The following is a 25,018-nucleotide window of genomic DNA, read 5'->3' as shown; positions in this document are numbered from 1 at the left end:
TATAAATGAAATGCATATAAAACACAAAATCAGTGATAATTAGTGTGAGAATCCCAAATCTCAGCAACTACAAATGTATAATGAAAGACAATAGAATGTAAATACCAAACGGAATCACAAGCAAGAATATATAACTATACTGTATGTAAAACATAAAATCAGAAACAATCACGGACAGAACCAACTTATGGTCAGGGAGTTCATCCAAGCCCCCTTCGGCAAAAAAACGATTAGAATGAAAAATTACCTTGAATTTCCCTAGTCAAATATGAAATTTCATCACCAAATCGATGCATCAGCTCGGACTCGAATCACTCTCCTCTGATTTTCCATCAAGCTCTTCCTCTCCAAAAATGTACTACCTCCATTTCTAAGTCTCTTCTTCTCCTTCTCCGCCAAGAGTGAGAAAGAGGAAAATGAAAAATAGAAAAAGTAGAAAAAGAACCAAAGCAAAATTATTGAAAATTAGAGGAGGTAGACACATGTAGTACATGTGTTTATTTTCTAGGGAATTTGGCTCAAATGGTGTAGTACAATGTTTAATGATATTGGTACAATATTTTAGAGTTGTGTTCGTACTTGGGTTGTTGGATATATATATATATATATATACTATTCAAATACATTATCAAGAAGACCATGCACTTTAAACTATTATATCATAACAACATTCTTCTGCTCAATAAACAATTTGTCTAAATATGATTGTTATTAAAATGTCATTGTTAAATTTCGTATTACTAAAAAGAATATAACATATTATTATCCCCGTTTCATGACGATTTCTTCCTGGGTTGTAAACCCGAAGAGCCGTTAAAGTCGATTTATAATATAAATAATCCTTCAATCTGTTAAAAAATTTCAAAATGAAAAGAACCCAACTAAGCTTCAATCAGGAACAAAATTAGAGGCAACTATATAAATAATCCATAACCATTCTCCTTTTGGCCTAATATTGCTTTGCTTTAAAATATTTTTTATTTTATTGCAAGCCGAGAATCTTTGTCAAAGAGCCAAAATGGATGCATGCCATTTAAATCTGCAAAGGATCTCAGAATAATAAAAAAAATCAGTTGGCAGACCTGAATGCTTAAATGGCACAACCCGCTAGCAAAAATTATTGAAATATATTCAAATAACACTCCAAATATGTAAAGATACGTGTCAATTTTATAAATTTACTAAGGTTTGCAGTTTTTCATTTGATGCACAGGCAATAATTATCAGCCTAAAAGTTATTATCAACATAGACGGACCAAACAAAGACAATTTAAATGATCTAATGTTTGAACACAAAGAAACAACCGTCAAGATACAACATTTTGCCAAGTATAAACATGAAGAAAGAGGATAATCACAATTAGTTTTGAAAATGCATATTGCTGCATTTTTCTACATAAAATGACCGCAGTCTACTCATGAAGAAATATGATAAATACAACAACATATCCATTGTTATTCCACAAGTGAGCTATGGGAGGTTAGGATGCAAACCTTATCCCTATCTTTGTGGGGGTTTAGAGATGGTTTCCTATAGACCCTCGACTCAAAAGAAGAGTTTCTGAAGCAGATCTGCTAGAAAAATATGTCAGCAAAAGAGCAAGAGATGAAGCAGGGAAGCAACAAAGAGTAATATACATTAAAAATAAGAAAACACACGACTACTTAATAATACTACTGAACTGAGGAATATAGAGGAAACATATGTATTTGTTGTCATTCTCCTAAATTAGCAAAAGAGAATCTCAAGAACTATTATGAGAATCCTCAATTACAATCTAAAAATATAAGTATTAGATAACTTTAAGCTCAAGATCACACACTAAGAAGGAAAAGAGGCAATTGAGGAAACTTGCCCAACGAAAAGATTCGGAATACTCATATCTCATAAGTAGCTTGTCAGGTCATTTGAGAATCCTTATTCTAGTATCACACGATCTAGTACAAACTAAGCGCTAACTATGATAGCAAAAGAGAATCTCAAGAACTTTAAGGGACCACATTCCCATCAACTTTTTGAACAAAAGTAAGCAATTTCTTATTTTTTTTGGATTTAAAAAAAAAGGTAGATAAATCACTGACTTTTATATGAAGAAAAAGAACAAAGCAATACACATAACTGAAAAAGTCACATTAATTGAAAATCGAGAAAATGGATCAACCTTTGTTACAAGGCTACTGCAGTTCTCCCAACTATTGCACTTAGAAAAGCGAATTTTGCACCTCCCAGACCAGCCATGTGCAATTTGTTAGTGGATGGTCATGAGGACTATGCTACCACTTCTAGAAACATATTTCACTCTTTCAACAATGTTAAAATCACTTGATAATGAAGATTAGATATAAGTTTGTCAAGAAACAACAGAGATGGCTTATGAATTATGTTAATCCCGATTGAGACTCTTCATGTTCTCCCCAGCGCACTCCTTTTCTTCCTTCATCTCCTATGTATTGTATTGGCATGTGCATAGAAATATTCATTTTGCATTATCAAGTTATGAAAAAATAACTTTATTAACTTTGAAACTAATGCTATAACCTATACAACATGCTATATAACTTAACTCCTTGGTTGATAGTAGGACTTTTTGGGGTGTGGGGATTTAAAATGAAGAAAATAATGAAAAACTGTAGAAATAGTATTTTTATTCAAAGTATTCTGCTATCACCTGCTTCTCCATCCATTAAGATCTGATATTGGAGTATATTTTTCACAAGTGATAGTTATTAAAAAAAGCGTCAAAAACATGATATTACTTCAATCGGTTATTCGTACTTTGACTGTTGTTGTGTGATTCTTCTATGGTCTTATCGTAAAAGACAGTAATATAGATGTGAGCTTTATTTTCAAGCATCATTGTAGATTCCAAATATATTAGGATTCATATTAGGTGTACTGCAACATTTGAAAGATAATACATCTTTACATGAGTATAATGGCTTTACTTGAGTATTTAAAATGTTCATGAACAGATCTTGGCTAATTAAGAACCTGAAAAATGCACACTATAATTGATTTACATGTTTCATTTCAAAATCGACAGAATATAAAAGTTTAGATTCCGTCTCTTACAAACATATTCTCAAATACATTAGGTGCATTATTCGCCTCAAATTAGTTGTTAATCAACACAAAATACATCAAAAAGACATAATGCATGTGAAAATTAGGAACAACTGCTAACATGCGTATAAAACTTCTAGTAGACATATTGTAATCAAAGGAATTATATCTCTCTAATTTAGCATGATGAGGCATCTTCAAGTGATTGCACAATATATATAGAAATATACTGAAAAATCTACGAAGAAAGAAACATAACAAAATATTGTTAGTGCTATCAAGCATATTATCGAATACCTTGAGTGCGCAAAGTGCCATAGCATAGAGAAGTAGTGAAATATGAAATTCATTTGCCAAAACTTCTCCAAATATTAACCCCTGCAAAAGAATTAGATTAGGAACAATACAAAGGCATGGAAAAAGTCTTCTAAAAACAGAGAAATTGAATCCAGAGAAGAAGAAAGAACATGAAAAATTTAACATTCAATCAGGAAAAAAATGTATTGAGATGGAGGAACAATACAAACCCAGGAAAATTACCTTCGAAAGAGGAAGAGATGGAGTGATTGATTGTAGAAATAAAGAGAAATTAATCATACAAACCCAGGAAAATTACCTTCGAAAGAGGAAGAGATGGAGTGATTGCTTATAGAAATAAAGAGAAATTTATCAATTTCTGGAATGATCGAGAGATGGTAATTGAAGGCCAAACACGTGTTATACATAGTGCAGATGGAGTAAACTTAAAATTACAATTTTGTCCTTGTTCGTCCTCCCAAACTCCCATTTCTAAATAAGGGTAATATAAATTAACTTTTCTAATGTCAATTAGGGACAAATGTGCAACGCACGTTACGAGGACTAGTAATAAATAAATATAATTTAACATCTAAGATAATCACAAAAAAACTCAAAAACACGCATGATACACTAAATAGGATTTAAACAAGAATCAATCCAACAGATACATACACATGTTCAGAGTTCAAAGAGGCTATTTGAACTGATTTTATAGTTTGAGATTAAGAAAAATTGTCACATACAAGCTTTGTCACATAAATCATGTACGTCCTTTAATTGTCACATACAAGCTTCACACGATTCTCTTTCTTGCTTGCATTATTATTTATTTTACATGTTAATCGATCTTATGATACTCAACTGCTAATAATTGGATCTAACGCCTTAAACTAAAGGCATACGTCTTTAACATCATACAAATTTAATGTTTTTAATCGTACTATTTTTCCAATAAACAAGGAACATGTTGTTGATCTAAATTATCTTCTTTCTTTTTTTTGCTAGAGTTCCTAACTCCGAAAATTAGAGAAATCAAATTTGTCATTTCAATAGGGGTGGCTTAAGCACACCAGTTGTCTAAAGCTAAAAATAAATTAGAGGTCTTATACATATTTGAATAACTAGTTTTTTGGGAACGTGCCTTGCACGTTTTTTCCTTGTAATTACTACAAGATTTCTATATACTTAAAAAAAAAATGAATTTCAGAACAGAAAATATATGTGTATTGTAAGTGATTTAAATACAATTACAATATGTATAAATAGTTATCCATAAAATTAAGTAATCAAAAGAGAAGGAGTGTAACACCAAATTAAAAATTAACATCATATGAACGGAAAATTTGACAATCATATCAAATAGTTTTAAGAAATTGTAATTTTCACATGAGTAATTAGTTGTGAAGATCTCACGTAATGTTTGAAGAGAATATATAAAAAATTATCAATATCCATCACATTATTATAGCATCACAATAAATTATACAACTTCAGATGTACATTGTGTTCATCCCACAAATATTCGAAATTAAGATGAAATAGAGTAGACTAAAAACAATAAAATAGCTAATGAATTCTAAAACTTTTAAATAACAAAAATTAAAGAGAGAAACAATTCCAATTTAAAAGAATGCAGGAACTTCCTCAATAACTAACTAGGGGCTTTGAATTAAAGGTGACATTAAGGTGTCAAAATAAATGGGCGGTGATATAAGTCTTAATTATTGAGTGTAGGTGACAATTATGTGATTAATGATTGTGGAGTTTTCCTCAAGTTTATAAGTTGACAATTTGGTCCATTGAATTAAATGAGGGGTAAAAGGGTAAATGACTAAAACCTAATTTAACCAATTTTGGTGGGAACCAAAACTGAAGGAAAGCCACCAGCGAGCTGTACCAAAAGGAGAAATAAAAGATTTCCCCCCCGCCTCCCGTTGTATTCCTCTTCTGCTTCGTTCTTGCTTGCTTGCCTTTCTTTCCGTTCTCTTTATCTTCTTCGTCTTCTTTTCATACATTGTTGGTCTTGATTGCTACTCCTTGAGCTTTCTTTCTTCTTGAATCAGATTTAGCTAATCTAATCAGTGGACCAAATTTCATTCTGTATCAATTGGAATTACTTCATAAGTGATTGGGGTCACACACCATTGTTTTGGTAAGTAAAAGTAATAGTTTTTTGAAATCATTCATCATCATCTGGGTACCTGCAACTTTTTTAATAATTTGCATTCGCATTACCAACAGATGGCTATGTATGTTGCAACAGAAAGGTTATTTCACTCGCAACAGAATAGACATATGTTGCAACATATAACTTAGACATGTAGCAACATATGACTTACATGTGGCAACAAAATGGTCATATACATTTTGTCACAACATGTGATTTATGTTTCACAACAGAATAATTATATGTAACAACATATGACTTACATTTCGCACTAGAATAGCCATATGTTGCGACATATAACTTACACATGTTGCCACATGTGATTTATTTGTCACAACATAACAGTTATATGTAACAATATATGACTTACATCTCGCCATATAATAGCCATATGTAGCAACATATGACTTACATATGTTACCATATGTGATTTATTTGTCACAACATAGCAGTTATATGTAGCAACATATGACTTACGTCTCGCCACAAAATAGTTATATGTAGCAACATATGTCGTACACATTTTATCATTAGTACTAATTATTTTTTTAATTAATTTCTTCAGGTACAATAAATGGAGGGATTATTTGTAGGTATTGATAGTCGTGGTGAATGGATCGAGAAGAAAAATCGATACATTTGGCGTTGGAAGGATAGTAAGAAATGGGGAGGGTCGGTAGGGAAGATTGTCAAAAGAAATATTTGTATGATGATTTTATATGGAAGGGTGCCAGAACCTCATTTGTTGGGAGAAAGACCAATTTGTTGCACTGTTCATCAATTCTATCAATTTCGTTGTGAATTATGTAGTTGTGATTTAGAAATAAATGAAATAGTTAAATTTTTGTATTAATTAAATTTTCATGTGTGGCAACATATGTACATTTCTTGCAAACTCATGGGGAAAAAGCTGACCTTTTTGTGTTTTGTACTATTTTAGAATTTGTTCTTTATAAAATGTTTAATCTAAATTTTTTTGACATATTTCCATTGCTAAATCGCTCAATTTATCGATTAACCCATCCTTGAAGCGACATATGTGACAACATATGCACGTTCTGTTGGAAAAATTACAACAGACATGTCATATGTGGCAACATATGTATATCATAAAATGGTCTTTTGGGGGTTAATTCAATTAAATTGTCACCTAATTCATTATGTAACACTAATATATAGTCCTACAACATGTCTAAGTACAAAATTATAGTCTAATACAACAACTTTCATCAATTCTATCAATTATTTTTACAAAGACTATCATACCACTAGTTCATCATACAATGACCAAGTAACTCCATATGATAGTTATATAACACCCTTCTAAATCGTTGTTCCAAGTGTTATAGCATATTTTTATTGCTTAATTATGGTTCAAAGTACTAAAATTTGGTCCAATTTGACATTTTTCATTCCTAAATCGCTCAATTTATCGATTAACCCATCATTGAAGTGACTTATGTGGCAACATATGCACGTTCTGTTGGAAAAATTGCAACAGACATGTCATATGTGGCAACATATGTATATCTTAAAATGTGCTTTTTGAGGTTAATTCAATTAAATTGTCACATAAATCAACATGTAATACTAATATATAGTTCTACAACATGTCTAAGTACAAAATTATGATCTAATACAACAACCTTCATCAATTCTATCAATTATTTTTACAAAGACTATCATACCATTAGTTCATCAATAACCAAGTAACTCCATATGATAATTATATAACACCCTTGTAAATCGTTGTTTCAAGTGCTATAACATATTTTTATTGCTTAATTATGGTCCAATGTACTAAAATTTGGTCCAATTTGATATTTTCTCATTCCTAAATCACTCAATCTATCGATTAACTCATCATTGAAGCGTCATTTGTGGCAACATATGCACGTTCTGTTGGAAAAATTGCAACAAACATGTCATATGTGGCACATATGTATATCCTAAAATGTGTTTTTTGAGGTTAAGCTTTTTGAAATTAGATAATCTTTCAAAAGGAATAACAACCCAACCATCCTACAAACAAATAAGTGATAAAACCACTAAAAACGTCCTGATTAAATACCAGTAAGTATTTCAAAAACCAAATAAAATTTTACCTGAGAAGATATCAACGATAAACTAGAAATGATGAGGGCAACGACGCCTTGTTGTAGAAGAGGATCGCAATAGTTTACCACTGATGTTGTAGAAAATATTGCAACAATTTGATTTGTGAAGGAATAATGGAACGAGAGAAACGAAAGAAGAGAAAACAAAATGGAAATTAGTAAAAATAAATTAAATTTGGAATATGAAACGAAATGACCTTTTATAGAGGAAAGGAGAGAGGAGAGAGAAGGGAGAGGGAACAATGAAGGGATGGTTGTTTTAAAACTTTTTAATTGTTTATTTCGAATTTTGACAATTCAAAGTGTGACATATGTTGCCACATATATCCTTTCTGTTAGGGCACATGCAGATAATTATGTGGTATTTTTTACAACAAAGGTTATATATGTTGCGACAGACACCACATTTCTCCATTTTCATCATAATTGACATTTGTTCCAACAAAATAAAAAATAAAATAATAATCATTAATATTAATATTATCAGCAGAAATGAACAATTGGTGACAATCTAATGTTGCCACATATCTCATTTCAGTGACATATGTTACCACATATCTCCTTTCTGTGACATATGTTGCCACATATATCTTTTCTATTGGGGCACATGAAGATAATTCTTTGGTGTTTTTTTACAACAGAGGTTATATATGTTGCCACATACACCACATTTCTTCCTTTCCATCATAATTGACATTTGTTCCAACAAAAAAAATAAAAATAATCATTAATATTAATATTATCAGCAAAAATAAACAATTGGTGACAATATAATGTTGCCACATATCTCCTTTATGTGACATATGTTACCACATATCTTCTTTCTGTGACATATGTTGCCATATATATCCTTTCTGTTGGGGTACATGCAGATAATTCTGTGGTGTTTTTTACAACAGATGTTATATTTGTTGCCACAGACACCATATTTCTTCCTTTCTATCATAATTGACATTTGTTCCAACAAAATAAAAACAATAATAATCATTAATATTAATATTATCAGCCAAAATGAACCCTTCACCAATTGTTTTATACAACCTATAAACAAAAAGGTAATTCACAATGGTATACATAACCATCAATCTAATAAATGGTGGTAACCACAACATTTTCATCGAACTTTGTTTTTTTAAGTCTAGGCCTCTGTGGGTCTTCATTGTTACTAACATAGCCACTCCGAGCCTTTAAAATCCCATAGTTCCTTAGGAGTGAAACATATCTCATGTGGAGGGTTTCAGAAATAATTTCATAAGATGATACTTGTAGTCCATCACTCAAAAACTCAGCGTATGCAACAACAAAAAGTCCACAATCTCTGCATGGTATATCATCAATTAGAAAATATAATAACATCATATTTCAATAGTGGTAAGACAAAAAAATTTAATGTGATACCTACATACTATTGCTTGCTTGTTGGGCAATACCAGTATCATGTCTGACTTCGAATGGGTGAGATTTGTTCTTTTCTTGGTAAGATTCAAGAACTGACCAGTTGGTTTGGTCTTTTTGATAAAAAAAATATTCAAGGTACTTTGGCAACAATGTAGACAACTTTTGAATCTTGAAGCACAATTTTCTCTTAGTCCTAGATGAGGTGCCAAGGCAGTCCACCAGGTATACCAAACCCTTTGATAGTGCCAACGATTTTATTCTTATATTCAGAAACAACACTGGAATTATCAATGTATGTTTTGAAAAAACAATTAGTAGTGGTATATCGATATTTAGAATGACTTTATTGCTTCCTGCAAATAGTATAAAATGACATCCACATGTTGCACAAATGCATCAACAAGTGTATTTCTGTATCAATTTATTTGTATGTATTCATGTCTTAATCAAAAGATAAAAGTGGGCATGGATTTAACTGATCAGTCCAACACTTATTGGGTTGAGACATTACGTAAAACCAATCTTTCTCCTTTGAAAATGCAACTACAAAATCAAGTTGTTTGAACTCAAGATCTGAGCAATTGGCTAAGTAGTGATCGTGCTTGTCTCTTATGCGATTGTGTAATCATTATAAATAATCATTTAGTGGACAACAAGAAGATATACTAATAATAGTTGAACGACTTTACTTTTTTGCATGATGCTTGTAAAGACCCTCGTTTATCCATTGCGAGAAGGATGACATTCGTTCAGTTGGACCCTCGTCATCAATGTTAAAACCTTCAAATGGATATTGTTGCTTCACATCACAACTGACGACTTCAACTTTCTTCTCTTTCTCTTTCGCTTTCTTTTTCACTTTCTCCTTCTCCTTCTCCTTCTCCTCCTCTTCCTTCTCCTACTCCTTCTCTTTCTCCTTCTCCTTCTCCTCCTCCTCCTTCTCTTTCTCCTTATCCTTCTCCTTGCCTTTTGGGTTTGAGTGTGATACTGGAGCAGTAGTCACTGATTTTTTTCTTTCACTAATTATAGATAGTGATTGGGAAATATATTTTTTCAACCTCCTACACTTCAAAGGTTGTGAAATCTTCTTGGATGTATGGACATCAATATTATAAGTCATTTCCTTAAAAATATCAGTGAGTTCTTTAACATGACTAATAAAATAATCATGTTGCTGCTCACATTCTTCGCATAGACAAAAATAGCATTTGATGTTAGAAGAGGAAGCAACACCAATTAAAGATTGAGTTGTTGTCATGGATGAAGCTTCTTGTATCATTTCATCTACAAGGTAAATAAAAAAAGGTTGAGAGTTTACAATTGATTATAAAATAATAATGGGTAACAATTTATACTTATGTTGACACAGATGGATATTATGTTGCCACTGATGTACCTTCTGTTGCCACAAATGAATCTTTTGTGGCCACACATGAATCTTCATGTGTCACAAATGAATCTTCTGTTACTACATATGACCATTTTGTTGCCCTAACACATAGATGATATGTTCCAACATATGACAACTCTGTTGAAATGTATACCAACATATCACTAAAATGTAGCAACATACGACACATCTTTTAACAAATGAAATATATATTGGACGAACAAGACTATATTTCTAAAATCATATGAACAAAATAGTCACAAAAAAACAACAAAAGTAACAAAAACGAATTTTCACTGAATGTTAACAATACATATACATTTCCTCAAAATTAGGATTTTTTTGGGTTTGTTGATTTTCTTTCAAAAACAATAAATAATAGGTACCATTACACTATTATTCAATTTTCACATCTATAGAACAATTTATTGTTCATTAACCCAAGAAAAAAACTTAGTATTGTTCGAAAATTGTAAAATCTTTCAAAAAAATAACCTACCCATTTTAAGTCGAACACAATCTTCAGTTCAGAAAGAAGAGAGAGTCACAGCCGGAGATGAGGAGGAAGATAAGATAATGGGGGAGAATATTTGTTTTGATAGTCGGATTTTTGGATTTTCTAAGGAAGAAGAAGAGAAGAGAGAACGTTGGGAGAAGAAGAAGAGAAAATTCTATTTTCTTTTACTTTTTTTTAAATGGTTTGGATCGAATTATAAAAGTTGAAAAATGAAGTGTTTTTCTGTATTTTATGAAAGATTAGAAAGTTTTGAAAATGTTAATTGGTCCCAAATTTACTTAATTACATTTTAAAGTGAATTTGACCATTTCTTGATCAAAGTGTCACCAAAAACAAAACCCAAACTTAATTGACACCTTTCATTTAATTGTCTCAACTAACTAAAGCATAAATAAATCTACCTCATTTTTATTGCATATGTGATGAGCAATTATATCATCAACAATTATACATTAGAATATCTAAGTGTATGCATTAACATAAAGTGACTGTGATGAGCAATGTAATTATCCACCGATAATCATCTTTCAACAATTATACATCGAGATAACTAAGTGTATGAATTAATATAAAGTGATTCTAAAAACAATTTTTTGGTATGTATAATTATAAGTCAGGAATTATAAAAATCATTTTAAAAATTGATGATATACATAACATCTATGAGAATTAGATTGGTTAAAGTTTGGGTGTGTAAAGTTTCTAACTAAAATCTAAATATGTGTGTCATATTAAGGGGTATGGTAATTCAAAGGACATTTTTGTTCTTTAATGTTAAAGGATATTTCAGTTTTTAAAGGATATAATTTACTGCCTTTTGTTGTTACGAAACACTTCATCTACCAAACTTCATTTTAGAATGAAAAAAAATTAATCATTCCGTGAATTAATTCTATCTAGAAATATAATGGATTAATGCCATATAATTATTATTTAATATTTAATTAATTAATTTTTTAATAATATTTAAATTTAGTGAAGGATAAAATCGTAATCCAACTTTGAAGTTAAGATCTTCTCACTTATAATAATATATGATAATACTCTAATATTTTTTATTTATTTAAAGTCTATTCTTTTAATTTTTTTAAGATGTAAATTTATTAATATATTTTGTAAAAAAAACTATTTTGATATGTAAATTTGTTTTTTTTTTCTTTTTAAATGAAAAAAAATACTTTTTTTTTTATAAATAGTAGTACTCCCTCAATTTTAACTTGTTTGTTAGATTTTAACTTGATACATGATTTGAAGTTTAATAAAAGGCGAAATGATCTGGTGAATCCTTGTACTTGTATCAATTTGTATTCTGAACCCTTCTACTTACCCATTTGTCATCTGGACCCTTAAAGTCAATTAAAATGAAACTTTTAAGCCCCTCCAACCATGTGTGTAGCTCACTCTCCTTTATATAATTGACATGTCATATCCATGTAAGATATATCAATGCCATATCATAATTATTTCATAACTATTTTTTAAAATTATTAACCAAAATTATTTTATGAAATGTAAAATAATAACATTTTAATTTATTTTGGTATTTTTTAAAGTGAAATTTCATACATCCAATTCTCCCTATTATCACTGTTTCACGATCAAAATCCACCGGAGAAAGCCATCGCCACCGTCGTCGCCATTTTTGCTGGCAAAATCACATATACTTTCTCCCTCACCCATCTTCATCCCCGCAGCACACCATCACTATTTTTCTTTCCTCCTCCAACATCCACAAAAACAACAAACAAAGAAAAGGGACATTGAGAATGGAAGTCTTAAAAATAAAATCTTGAATCTCAAAAATATACAACTAACAACAAAATAATGCCCAAAACCCCCTAGAAACTAGTTGTAATAGTCACTGGAATCACTGGCAATAGATAGAGGAGAGAATACATTGGACAAATTGAAGAACAATTAGAATGTAAAATTCAATGTCGATTTGTGGGAAAGAAAGCGGGGACTGAAAGAAATAAAAAATGGGTCGTTGAAATTCTAGTTTGTCGCTGGAAATTCTTGATTGAAAATATAAGATCTACATTGTCATCTTTCTTTGTTTCCTTTCCTTTTCTTTCAATCAAGAAGTAACTTATTAGGTATTTGCAGCGAAAAGAAATTAATTTTTTTACTGAAATAGAAAAAAAGAAAAGAAAAAGGGGGGAATGGATCTGCTGAAAACAATGACATCAAGTATGAAGAAGGAAAATGGAGGTTGGAGCGTGGATGGGGTGTGGGGTTGATGGGAAAAGGGGATGATTGCTGGAAAAGAAGTGTGGTGGGGGTGAAGAAGTAAAGTATTTTTTTTTTCTTTTACAAAATTAATTATTTTATAATTTTAATATTTTTTTGATGTAAGTATGATCTTCATTTGCCATTTTAACGCGTGTAGCCATGCTTTTGTGCCAACTCAATCATATTAATGCCACATAAGACTGGTCAATGGTTAGAGGGTTTGATATATTATGTTTTACTGAGTATAGGGGTTTAGTTGACAAATGAATAAGTAGAAAGATTCGCAATACAAACTGATACAAGTATAAGGGTCTACCAGATCATTTTGCCTTAATAAAATATTAAAAAGAAATTTTGAATCTTATAATCTTAAATGTGCAAGTTTTTTCTTATTAATTTGAAAAATTGAGGCCACTCAATGTTGGGGTGTGAAACATGTGACTTATTTTATAATGCATTGAACCACCCATGCATCCCACTATCATACTCGTTTGGAATCAAGCGAGACAAATTAAAACACAAGAGATACGTTTGGCGTACGTCAAAAAGTATGTTTAGCTCTTACTGCAAACTGAACACATGAGATATATATGTCTAAAATATTAGTTCAACAATCCAAAGTTTTATAGAGAAGTTAGCAATCCATGGAGGAGCAAGGAAGAAAAGGGAAGCGGGTGTTGTTTTTTCCATTGCCATTGCAAGGACACATAACACCTATGCTTCAACTAGCAAACATCCTTCACTTAAATGGCTTTTCTATAACTATAATTCTCGCGGACAACTTCAACACCACTTTCAATAATATTCGTGCAAACTATCCTCATTTCACCTTTCACACTATTTCTGATGGTTTATCTGAAGATGATAAGGCAAAAACAGATATTGATGCCTTATTTCTGCTTTCTTTGTTCAACGAAAAGTGTGCTCCACACTTCACAGAGGCTTTGAGACAGTTAATGTTGGAAGATCCAAATATTGTTTGCTTAATATCAGATAGTATCTTGCATTTCACCAATTCCGTTGTGGACAGCTTTAAGCTTCCTAGGCTTGTTTTAAGGACCGGAGGAGTTTGTTCATTATTGGTTTTTGCAGCCTTACCACTTCTGCAAAACAAAGCTTATTTTCCTCTTCAAGGTATTTTCTTATCTTCATTCTTCAATTATTTTTTATTGAGAAAAAGAGTCTTATATATTTCTCAACTCTGTTATTTCTCATTATAAAAGTGATTCATTTATACCTATTATGTTACATAAATTACTCACCTACATTATTTGAAAGTGAAAGAAACAGTTTTAAATTATTACTCCCTCCGTTTCACAAAGAATGACCTCCTTTCCTTTTTAGTCAGTTTAAAAAAGAATGACCTCTTTCCTTTTTTGGTAATATTTTACTTTTTGCTTTCCACGTGGCATGTTTAAGACCACAAGATTAAGAGCAATTTTGTACATTTGACATAACTTTAATTTAGGATCCCAAGATTCAAAAGTCTTCTTTATTTACTTAAATTCCGTGCCAAGTCAAACCAGGTCATTCTTTGTGAAACGGAGGGAGTATTTGTCAAAAAATATATTCATGTAGTCGTATATTATATTTGATACTTCTAATACGCATTACTAATTATTTTTTTTTTGGATTTTTGATTCAACGACTGATTTAAATTTATTATTTTAATGTTCAAATTTAATATTTCACTAACTTTCTTGTAAAATTTATCATATATGCTCCCAATTTTTTTAACAAATACAAAAAAATAAAATACAATATATCCATAAAATAATCACTTTTAAATTTTGTTTCACCTTTTCTATTCACACTGTTTTTCCACATATTTTTACAATAAAGCAGGAAAGAAAAACATAAAATAAAAATAATAAAATCAAATAATAATAATTAAAGAAGAAAAAAATAAATCAGATGTGAAAAAGATCATACATATACAAAAACAAGGCTGTTATGTATTTTTCGAAAACTACGGAACAAGTTGTACGTTGAGAGTGCCTCCAAAATTCAAAACTTTATGTCATTTTGGAAGATTTCCCTTAGTTTCCAATTTGCACTTGTCTCATTGTCAATGTACAGCGATGCCAATTGGGTGGGTGTAGACCATTTTGAGCTTTAATCCATAAAATTTTAATTCATCCCACTTTATTTTACATAGCATTTTTTTGTGAATTAAACTCACCTCACTCCACCTTGATCTGTATATTTTTTTTTGAAAAATCTAGAGAAGTTAAATAAAAATTTAATGCTTCTAAATTTGAATTTGTAAACTTGTTTTTTATACTTTTCAAAAAACTATTTTTGCAAAAATTACAATTTTTATTTGTAGAAATAAGCAATTCAAGCAAATAAAAACATGGGTTATGCAAAATGCAAACTGCCGTTTTTTTAGTTTTTCACTAGAAAATATGAAAGAAATTTTAAGTAGCTTTTATTTTGTTTAAACCGCAACCGCCCCCATCCCACCCCCACCCCATATTTACTTTTAAAAGAATTATTTTGAGTTAATATTTGAGATGATCACTCAACTTTCAATAGTTCACTTAGAAAGTCACTCAACTTTGAGTTGTTCATTTGAAAGTAACTTAACTTTGTTTTATAACTCAAAAGTCACTCAACTATTAATAGTTCATTTAAATAGTCACGTAACTATTGATATTTTACTTAAAAAGTCACCCAACTAATTTAATTAAGTTTTTCATTAAATTTTGTAAAATACAAAAAAAAAATTAACTATTTTTTTAAAAAAATAATAAGATGTTTATTTTAATTATTTTATTGAAGTATAATTTTTCTTTTTACCAATTTTTTTTTTTTAAAATGGTATTTTTTTATTGCACTTCTTATCAATTTCAACTTCTTCTTCTTTTTTGGATCATTTTTAAACATATTTTATTCCAGTTATATAATTGATAAAACGGAAAAAGTTTTTTTGGGTCAATTGCTATGGTACGTTTTCCAAAAACATTATAATTAAATAATTTGGATTAACAAAATAATTAAAATAAATATCATTATTTCTTTAAAAAAGTAGTTTAACATAAAAATTAAATTTTCAATAAAATTTTATGAAAAAAATATTTAAATTGATTGAGTGACTTTCTAAGTGAAATATCAATAGTTGAGTGACTTTCTAAGTGAAACATCAATAGTTGAGTGACTTTTGAGTTATAAAACAAAGTTGAGTGACTTTTTAAGAGAACAACTCAAAGTTGAGTGACTTTCTAAATGAACAATTCAAAGTTGAGTGATCATATGAGATATTAACTTGAATTATTTCTACTCATGCTGCTTCCGTCTCATATAATCTTAAATCGATAACCATCCCATATAGCCTAAAAACTGCTCCGTTCCATTGCCATCCTTACCAACACTTTTTTTTTTGTTATTTTTATGACACGTGAACATCATCACATGCACAAAAAGTACCTGAAAACAACTCATCTATCTGACCTCTTCCTCACATTTTTTATTTACAACTTTGTTCCCATGGACCACATTTTCAGTTGACATATTTTACTGCGATCAAGAAAAAATAACATGAATTCGATATGACACTTTAAATAATACTTTTCTCATTGATATTTTTTTGAATTTTGAGATTTAAAATTAAGTATTTCTTAGGTCATGTTTTTTTTATATATTTTTAAAATATTTAAAATTATTTATTATTGTGATTTATAAGAAAATTTTAAATATGTATATTTTACTTTAAATTTAAAAATTAAAGGATTTCATGCCCATATAAAAATAAATTATTTGACTTTTGAAATTCAAAATTTGTCATGTATTTAGACAGAGAGAGAGAGAGTAATAATTGTGTATTGCATAAATTAATTATTTCACTGATTTTTTTTATTTTTAATTTTTTTAAATCCACCCCCACAAGTATTTCATAATTTGCCTACCAAAGTTTAAGTAGATGTAAAGAAACACACTAGTACTTAATATTTTTTGTCATTGCTGGACAGTGAACACACATTTTCTCCTAAAGAAATTATATTCGAATTAGAAGGCTCCAAAAGAAAAATTGAGACGGCATATCTAGACACCTAATACTCGAACGAGTCCCCATTGCATCTCATGGACATCCGATGATGACGTGGCATATAAATTTTGAAGGTGTCTAGATAATCACTTTGTAAGTAGTAAAAACAAGTTGAGGTGTCTAAATTATGTGCATACTCAAAGTTGAAATACTTACTTATTAGCGGAGATAAAGAACTTTTGAAATCTTCCATGGTTTGATTAAATAGTGACGTTTTACACTTGTTTAAAGCTACATTGAACCTGTTACTCATGAATTTGTTATAGGTATTGAATCTCAACTAGAAGAAGCAGTTGAGGAACTTCCACCTCTCAGAATTAAAGACCTTCCTTTATTCAAGACATATAACGTGGATGCACTTTATCAAGTTATTCAAGAAATGATACGAGAAACTAAAGCTTCATCAGGCCTCATTCTCAATTCATTTGAACAACTTGAGCAATTCTCCATGTCTAAACTCTGCGATGATTTTCCTATCCCAATTTCCCCAATAGGCCCCTTTCACTCTCATTTTCCAGCTTCTTCCAGCAGCTTGATGTCACAAGACCAAACTTCAATCTCTTGGCTAGACACTAAACCACCTAAATCTGTAATTTACGTCAGCTTTGGAAGCCTTGCAGCAATAGAAATTAATGAATTTCTTGAGATTGCTTGGGGCTTGGCAAACAGTAATCACCCTTTCTTGTGGGTGGTTAGGCCCGGGTTGATTCGTGGCTCAGAATGGATCGAATTGTTACCTAGTGAGTTCTTGGAGACAGTGGATGGAAGAGGACACATTGTCAAATGGGCTCCTCAGCAACAAGTGTTGGCACATCCTGCTGCTGGGGCATTTTGGACGCACAACGGGTGGAATTCAACATTGGAGAGTATATGTGAAGGAGTACCTATGATTTGTATGCCATGTTTCGGTGATCAAATGGTGAACGCAAGGTACGTTAGCCATGTTTGGAAAGTAGGAGTGCAATTAGAGAATGGCATGAAGAGGACGAGCATTGAGAATGCAATTAGAACGCTGATGGAGGAGGAAGAAGGGAAACAAATTAAAGAAAGAATGTTAGAGCTGAAGGAGAAGGCAAATTCATGTTTAAAGCCAGGAGGCTCTTCTTATGAGTCTCTGAGGAGCCTTACGAGTTACATCTCATCATTTTGATCATGTTTATCTTCAGTTCATGGACACTCATTTCATCTTTATTTTGTGTGGATCTACAATTAATTTGACAATAAAAATTTAGACTTTCTTATCTATTACTCCACATTCGTAAAAGTTTGGTATATTTATTGCTGCAGAGCTAATTGTAAAAGTGAAGCTACATTTGTTGCTAGAATTATTCAGAATGGGCAGAATAAATCTGCAATTTCTAGGCAACAATATAATTGCAGCTAACAAAATCAAGTTTCAGCTGAATCAGGTATGCTTATGCGGTGGAATCATAGATCTTATGTCCTGTATAAGACGGTCCAGATTAATGTATGACGATCCACCTTCATTGACAGCTTTTTTTGCCAAACTTGCCATGTGCTCTGTTCTTTGCGAGAATTCACCATTTCTCTTCTCCATCAAAGCTCTAATTGATATTGCAATGATGTCTCTATCACATGTATCTTTTATGTCAAGTCCCATCTTCCAAACCTCTCCAACGAATCTACTATTCACTTGCTGATCAGCAAATCTCGGCCAGCAAATCATCGGCACTCCTTCAACTATACTCTCCAATGTGGAATTCCACCCAGAGTGAGTTAAGAAACCCCCAATTGCTCTATGTGCCAACACCTTTTCATGTGGAACCCAATCAGCCATGTAGCCCCTTGCCTTTGTACCCTGCTCCAACTCCACAAGAATCTCATCTTTTCTCTCATGTCCTATTATCAAGTCTGGCCTCATCACCCACAAGAACTTTTGCTCACTATTCACTAGACCATACCAAAATTCTAACAGCTCCTCCTTTGTCAACCCCGCGACACTTCCAAAACTAACATATATCACAGATTTTGGTGGCTGCGTGTCAAGCCAAGACATGCAACTTTCATCTTCTTGCCACAAACTGTTTGAAGAGGTAGATTTTGTTGCAAGTTTAGCCTTTAGATGGGCATGAACTGCTCCAATTGTATAAACATTTAGACATACCATTCGAATTTGAGAAAGTATGGGGCCTTCAAGATCTTCAAATGTGTTAAGTATGAGACCTCGCGCTCGAGGGGTTTGTCGTGTATCTGTCATTACAATCCTGAAATCCGGGTTAGTTAAGTCACTCGCCTGACAAAAGCTTGGAAGGTCTCGACCTCTCAGAAAATCTTCCATGCCTTTTACCTTCGTCAGTGTCAAGTCCTTTGCATTTTCTGTTATTCATGTAATCTACCATCACTTCAGAGGCAAAATTTCTTTTAATGTTATGTTTTTAAATATGTCAGGTGGAAAGTTAGAATTAAGAAGTTGTAAAACAAAAAAATATAGTATTGTATTTTTACCTTTGAGGGGAAGTTCTCCAGCTTGAATTAGCTCAGGGATGCAAAAGTAGGACCAGAAAGAAGAGGCACTGACGGTACGGAAATAGATAATAGGCAAGTTGATTTCTTCGGCTACATCAGCGGCCATGCTTAAGATTCCGTCGACGATGAGACATGTCACCGAAGAATTTGGTATGAATTCTCTAAGAAATGGTTTAGCAATTGTGTTTAGAGAATAATAGAGCATTGATATTCCATCACGAGTATTCACTCCATCCATGGAAATTCCATGGGGAAGAGCTTGCAAATGGAATCCAGTACCAAATCTGGAGAGCACATCTGTGTGGTTGAGGAGGCGGTCATGTGTGTCAACAGTGACAAGAAAGGTAACGTCGAAGTTAGAAAGAGAAAGAAGGTGGGCCAATTTAAGCATAGAGTTGACATGGCCTTGTGCAGGGAAAGGGAAGATGATAACATGAGGTAATGGATCCATCTTAATGGAGTACTTATTTGGTGGAGTAGTGGTGTGTTTTCTTCTGCATCTTATAATACCAGGAAGCAACAAAAAAACGTGCTACTGCTACGTTAGGCATTCGATTATTGGATTTTTTTATTTTTCTAATTCAGTTCCGTTGGGTTTGATTCTTGGACATTTTTTATTATCACACTGAGCTTGTGTGGCTATTTTTAAATTGTCGTTCTGAGCTTCTGTCTATCTACTAGCACTGCATATTTACAAATTTAATTAGAAGATAATTTTTTATTTCAATTGCTAAAAAGAAATATCTAATTCATGACTGAATGGGTGCAAAACTATTCATTTTGAGTAGTATATTTTCTTAACACGTGTAATACAAGTACAATTTTTTGGTCCAAAGAAAAAATGTAAACTGAACACCTAATGAAAGAATTGATATTTCGATAGCAGTACTAATAATGGTGTGTAGTACTACCCCTTAATAGGCGGGCCAACTTGTGTTTTATTTTTCCACACTTGCCGGGACCAACCAAATTATTGCACTATGATGAGGTTGCCTTTTATTTATTCTCCTAACTTTTCATCGATCAGACACAAGCCAATATAATAAGCACGTTCTATGAAAGATATTTGTGAGAATTAAAGGTTAATGGTGAAAATTTTATGCAATGACAATCCTAAATGGAAAGAAAAAGTCTGTTATGTTCGTTAACTGTCAGAAAAAAATATAGGTCAATTCTTAGACATCTTTATTTTACTCTCTCTAATAATAGAAATCTTTATATTCGGAGAAACGAAAATATATTTGGCACAAATTGGCATAACTTTACTTTAAAATTAAAATTTTTAAAAATGCATTCTCTCAAACTCATTTTAATATTATATGTCAAACACATACTTTCTCAGTTTTATTGTTGATCTTGAGGTGAAGTTGAATTTTATTTAGTTGTTTATGTATGATTTGATCTGAAATTATATCTGGCCCGCTACGATCGACCCACTTATTTGTAAATGCTATTATCATGCTTACTTATCTTTCTGAACCCCTTCGAGGAAAACTCAGTCTCTGCATACTGACTCCAAGCACAAAGAAAAGAAATACAAAATTTGTCTTCCACAAATTTTGGCTTGCTCTCCAAATTTAATGCCTAACCAAGTAAATTGACACATGAAATTTTCTTTCATTTGATTTGATCCCATGAGAACCAAACCGCCTTATTTATGATGGATGGAGCCACCCTAGCATCCCACTACGTTTGGCATACGTCAAAAAGTATGTCTAGTTCTTATTGTAAATAAAACACATGGGATATCGACATATGTCTAAATTGATATCGATATATGTCTAAATTTTTTCTGCAACAATCCAAAGTTTGATAGAGAAGCTTAATCACGTATCTTCAACTTTGGAGAAAGCTATCTATCCATGGAGGAGCAAGGAAGAAAAGGGAGGCGGGTGTTGCTGTTTCCGCTACCATTGCAAGGCCACATAAACCCTATGCTTCAACTAGCAAACATCCTTCATTTAAAAGGTTTTTCTATAACCATAATTCTCGCGGACAACTTCAACTCCTCTTTCAATAATATTCGAGCAAATTATCCTCATTTCACCTTTCACACAATTTCTGATGGTTTATCTGAAGACTAAAAACCAAAAATAGATATTGATGTCCTTTCTCTACTTTCTTTGTTCAATGAAAAATGTGCTCCGCACTTCACAGAGGCTTTGATACAGTTAATGTCGGAAGATCCAAATATTGTTTGCTTAATATCAGATAGTATCTTGCACTTCACCAAGGCAGTTGCGGACAGTTTAAACCTTCCTAGGCGTGTTTTAAGGACTGGAGGAGTTTCTTCATGTTTGGCTTATGCTGCCATCCCACTTCTGCAAAACAAAGCTTATTTTCCTATTCAAGGTATTTTCTTATCTTCATTCGTTGAATTATTTATTACCTCATCGGTTTAAAAAAGAATGATCTAGTTTAAGTTGACATGGAGTTTCAGAAAATATTAAAGAAGACTTTTCAATTATGTGGTTCTGAACTAAAATTCTATCATATGTTCTTCAATATCGAGAGACACCATCGATAAATTTGACGTGGTAAAACGCAATTCCATTAATTTTCAGTTCGTTCTTGAATATACCGAAAAAGTGCATCTGCATATTTGATTAATATTCATGAATATTATGTCAAGTAAAATATCGATGGATAACAGAGTATGTCCATAGTTATTTTTCATGAATATTATGTCAAGTTGATAACCAATTTCTTAGATAAATATCTTTTTAGTACCTGTATGTCCAACTTACCACAGAACAAAGTGTTGCCTGAAACAGTTCGTCTTCCATTTTGCATTGATAATATCGACGCCCACACATTTATTTTTTTGTTTTTTGATGACTCGTGAACCTCATCCACATGCACTAAAAGTTGCCTGAAAAACAACTCATCTATCTGACTCTCTCTCTCACTTACCTTTTCTATTGATCTGTTTTAGTACGATCAAGAAAAAATAACATGAATTTAATATGGCACTTCAAATAATACTCCCTCTCATTCATATAATTTTCGAGTTTTGAGATTCAAAAATTAAGTACTAGTTCTTAGATTGTGAATTTTTTATGTCTTTATAATATTTTTAATTATTAATTATTGTGATTTATAGTAAATTTTTACAAAATCAAGGATTTCATGTCCGCATACAATTAAAATGTTTGATTCTCGAAGTTCAAAATTTGTCACATATTGGCAGAGAGTTTCTTTCTTCTTTTTTTATGGCAACAATCCAAGTAAATAAGTAATTTACTTCAACTTTGAGAGTGCATATCTAAACATTTTAACTTGATCTGAACTAGCAACTAAATACACAAACATAGGTATGTTTAAGTGTTCAACTAACACAGGAGAAACAAGTTAAGGTGTCTAAATGTGCGTACTCAAAGTTTAAATGCTACATTGAATCTGTTACTCATGAGTCATGAATTTGTTACATGTATAGAATCTCGACTAGAGGAAGCAGTTGAGGAACTTCCACCTCAGAATTGAAGACCTTCCTTTATTCAAGACATGTAATGTGGATGCACTTTATCAAGTTATTCAAGGAATGATACGAGAAACTAAAGCTTCATCAGGCCTCGTTCTCAATTCATTTGAACAACTTGAACAACTCTCCATGTCTAAACTCCGCGAAGATTTTCCTATCCCAATTTTCCCAATAGGCCCCTTTCACTCGCATTTTCCGGCTTCTTCCAGCAGCTTGACGTCACAAGAACAAACTTCTATCTCTTGGCTAGACACAAAACCACCTAAATCTGTAAGTTACGTCAGCTTTGGAAGTGTTGCAGCAATAGAAATTAATGACTTTCTTGAGATTGCTTGGTGCTTGGCAAACATCAATTACCCATTCTTGTGGGTCGTTAGGCCCGGATTGATTCGTGGTTCAGAATGGATCAAATGGTTACCTAGTGAGTTCTTGGAGACAGTGAATGGAAGAGGACACATTGTCAAATGGGCTCCTCAGCAACAAGTATTGTCACATCCTGCTGTTGGGGCATTTTGGACGCACAATGGATGGAATTCAACATTGGAGAGTATATGTGAAGGGGTACCAATGATTTGTATGCCATGTTTCGGTGATCAAATGGTGAACGCAAGGTACGTTAGCCATGTTTGGAAGGTAGGGGTGCAATTAGAGAATGACTTGAAGAGGATGAACATTGAAAATGTAATTAGAAGGTTGATGCAGGAGGAAGAAGGGAAACAAATTAAAGAACGAATGTTAGAGCTGAAGGAGAAGGAAAATTCATGTTTAAAGCCAGGAGGCTCTTCTTATGAGTCTCTGAGGAGCCTTACGAGTTACATCTCATCATTTTGATAATGTTTATCTTCTGTTCATGGACGCTCATTTCATCTTTATTTTGTGTCGATCTACAATTAATTTGACAATTGTTAGTTGCAAATAACTTAGTGTTTTGAAGACTGACAAAGTTGCATAGAACATGTTGTGTCAACGTGATTCAACTTCATCTAATATGACTGGAATGAGGAAAATATTAAAGAGTACAAAGTCGCAATCAAGTAGGAGTCCATACGAAGTCACATTGAAGAAGGATTCCATAACGTAGTAGGAAGCATAGTTTAACCGTGTTAATAAACACTACTAAAAAAACAGTGTTTAGCGACGGATAAATCCGTCGCCAATAGACATATATCCGTCGCTAAACTATATTTGCAATGGATTAGCGATGAAATGTTGACCGTTATAATTTTGCTTGTAGCTAACCCCTTTGCGACGGCAAAATTGATTCCGTAGCAAGATTAGCGACGATTTAGCGACATATGATATCCGTAGTAAAATGGTAGCGACGGAAAGTTTTGTCGCTAGATTTATATATTTCGTTGCAAATTACATAAATGAATTCGTCGTCCTATAATTTTACGACGAAAATAATTTATCGCTAATCCGTCGCAAACTTTTGGCAACCAATTAATATTTGTCGCAATCCGTCACCAATTTTAATTCTTTAACTATTCCCAAAATTCGTCGCAATTTCCATCGTTAAATTTGTCGTAGGTATAATTCTTTCTATTCATTTTATTTATTTATTTATAATATATAGAAAATGTAAATTATTAAACATCCTAATAATAACAAATATTCATATAACATAAATGTTACTTCATATATAACCCGTGCACCAAAACATATATTCACCTAATATTAAGTCCAAAACATCTACACCAAGTATCAAACATCTAGCAATTACTAATGTTTAGAACTCGTAATTGTTACTGCATAATTTGTTTTCCTTTAACAAAAATCAGATAAGAAAAACTAATGCTAGGGAGAAGAAATATGGT

At 31.9% G+C, this 25,018-nt stretch overlaps 3 protein-coding genes and 2 pseudogenes across 3 annotated transcripts in view; 2 read left to right on the top strand and 3 right to left on the bottom strand.

The window, feature by feature from the left end:
* Positions 1–9,402, bottom strand: part of LOC125808474 (uncharacterized) — a 62,749-nt gene extending 53,347 nt beyond the window's left edge. Inside the window, exon 1 of the mRNA XM_049488177.1 lies at positions 9,398–9,402. The gene's annotated coding sequence lies outside the window, so the exon portion shown is untranslated. The remainder of the gene's footprint in view (positions 1–9,397) is intronic.
* An 86-nt stretch (positions 9,403–9,488) lies between these two features.
* LOC125808365 (uncharacterized) lies at positions 9,489–13,368 on the bottom strand (annotated as a pseudogene).
* Positions 13,369–13,829: 461 nt separating this feature from the next.
* LOC125808476 (UDP-glycosyltransferase 76B1-like) lies at positions 13,830–18,464 on the top strand. The gene is made up of 2 exons (XM_049488181.1): positions 13,830–14,319; positions 17,500–18,464. The coding sequence occupies exons 1-2, from the start codon at positions 13,830–13,832 to the stop codon at positions 18,381–18,383; spliced, it is 1,374 nt and encodes a 457-aa protein (XP_049344138.1). The 3' UTR covers positions 18,384–18,464.
* Positions 18,447–20,171, bottom strand: LOC125808418 (7-deoxyloganetic acid glucosyltransferase-like). The gene is made up of 2 exons (XM_049488124.1): positions 19,700–20,171; positions 18,447–19,570 (listed from the first exon to the last, which is right to left on the bottom strand). Exons 1-2 carry the CDS (start codon positions 20,169–20,171, stop codon positions 18,639–18,641), a joined length of 1,404 nt encoding a protein of 467 aa, XP_049344081.1. The 3' UTR covers positions 18,447–18,638.
* Positions 20,172–21,521: 1,350 nt separating this feature from the next.
* On the top strand, positions 21,522–24,058 carry LOC125808422 (UDP-glycosyltransferase 76B1-like; annotated as a pseudogene).
* The last annotated feature ends 960 nt before the right edge of the window (positions 24,059–25,018 follow it).

Source organism: Solanum verrucosum, unplaced genomic scaffold (assembly GCF_900185275.1).
Source record: "Solanum verrucosum unplaced genomic scaffold, falcon-dt-bn FXZP01000112.1, whole genome shotgun sequence".
Taxonomy (NCBI): Eukaryota; Viridiplantae; Streptophyta; class Magnoliopsida; order Solanales; family Solanaceae; genus Solanum; species Solanum verrucosum.
Note: the sequence above shows the minus strand (reverse complement) of the source record. Positions and strands in the feature narration are given on the sequence as shown.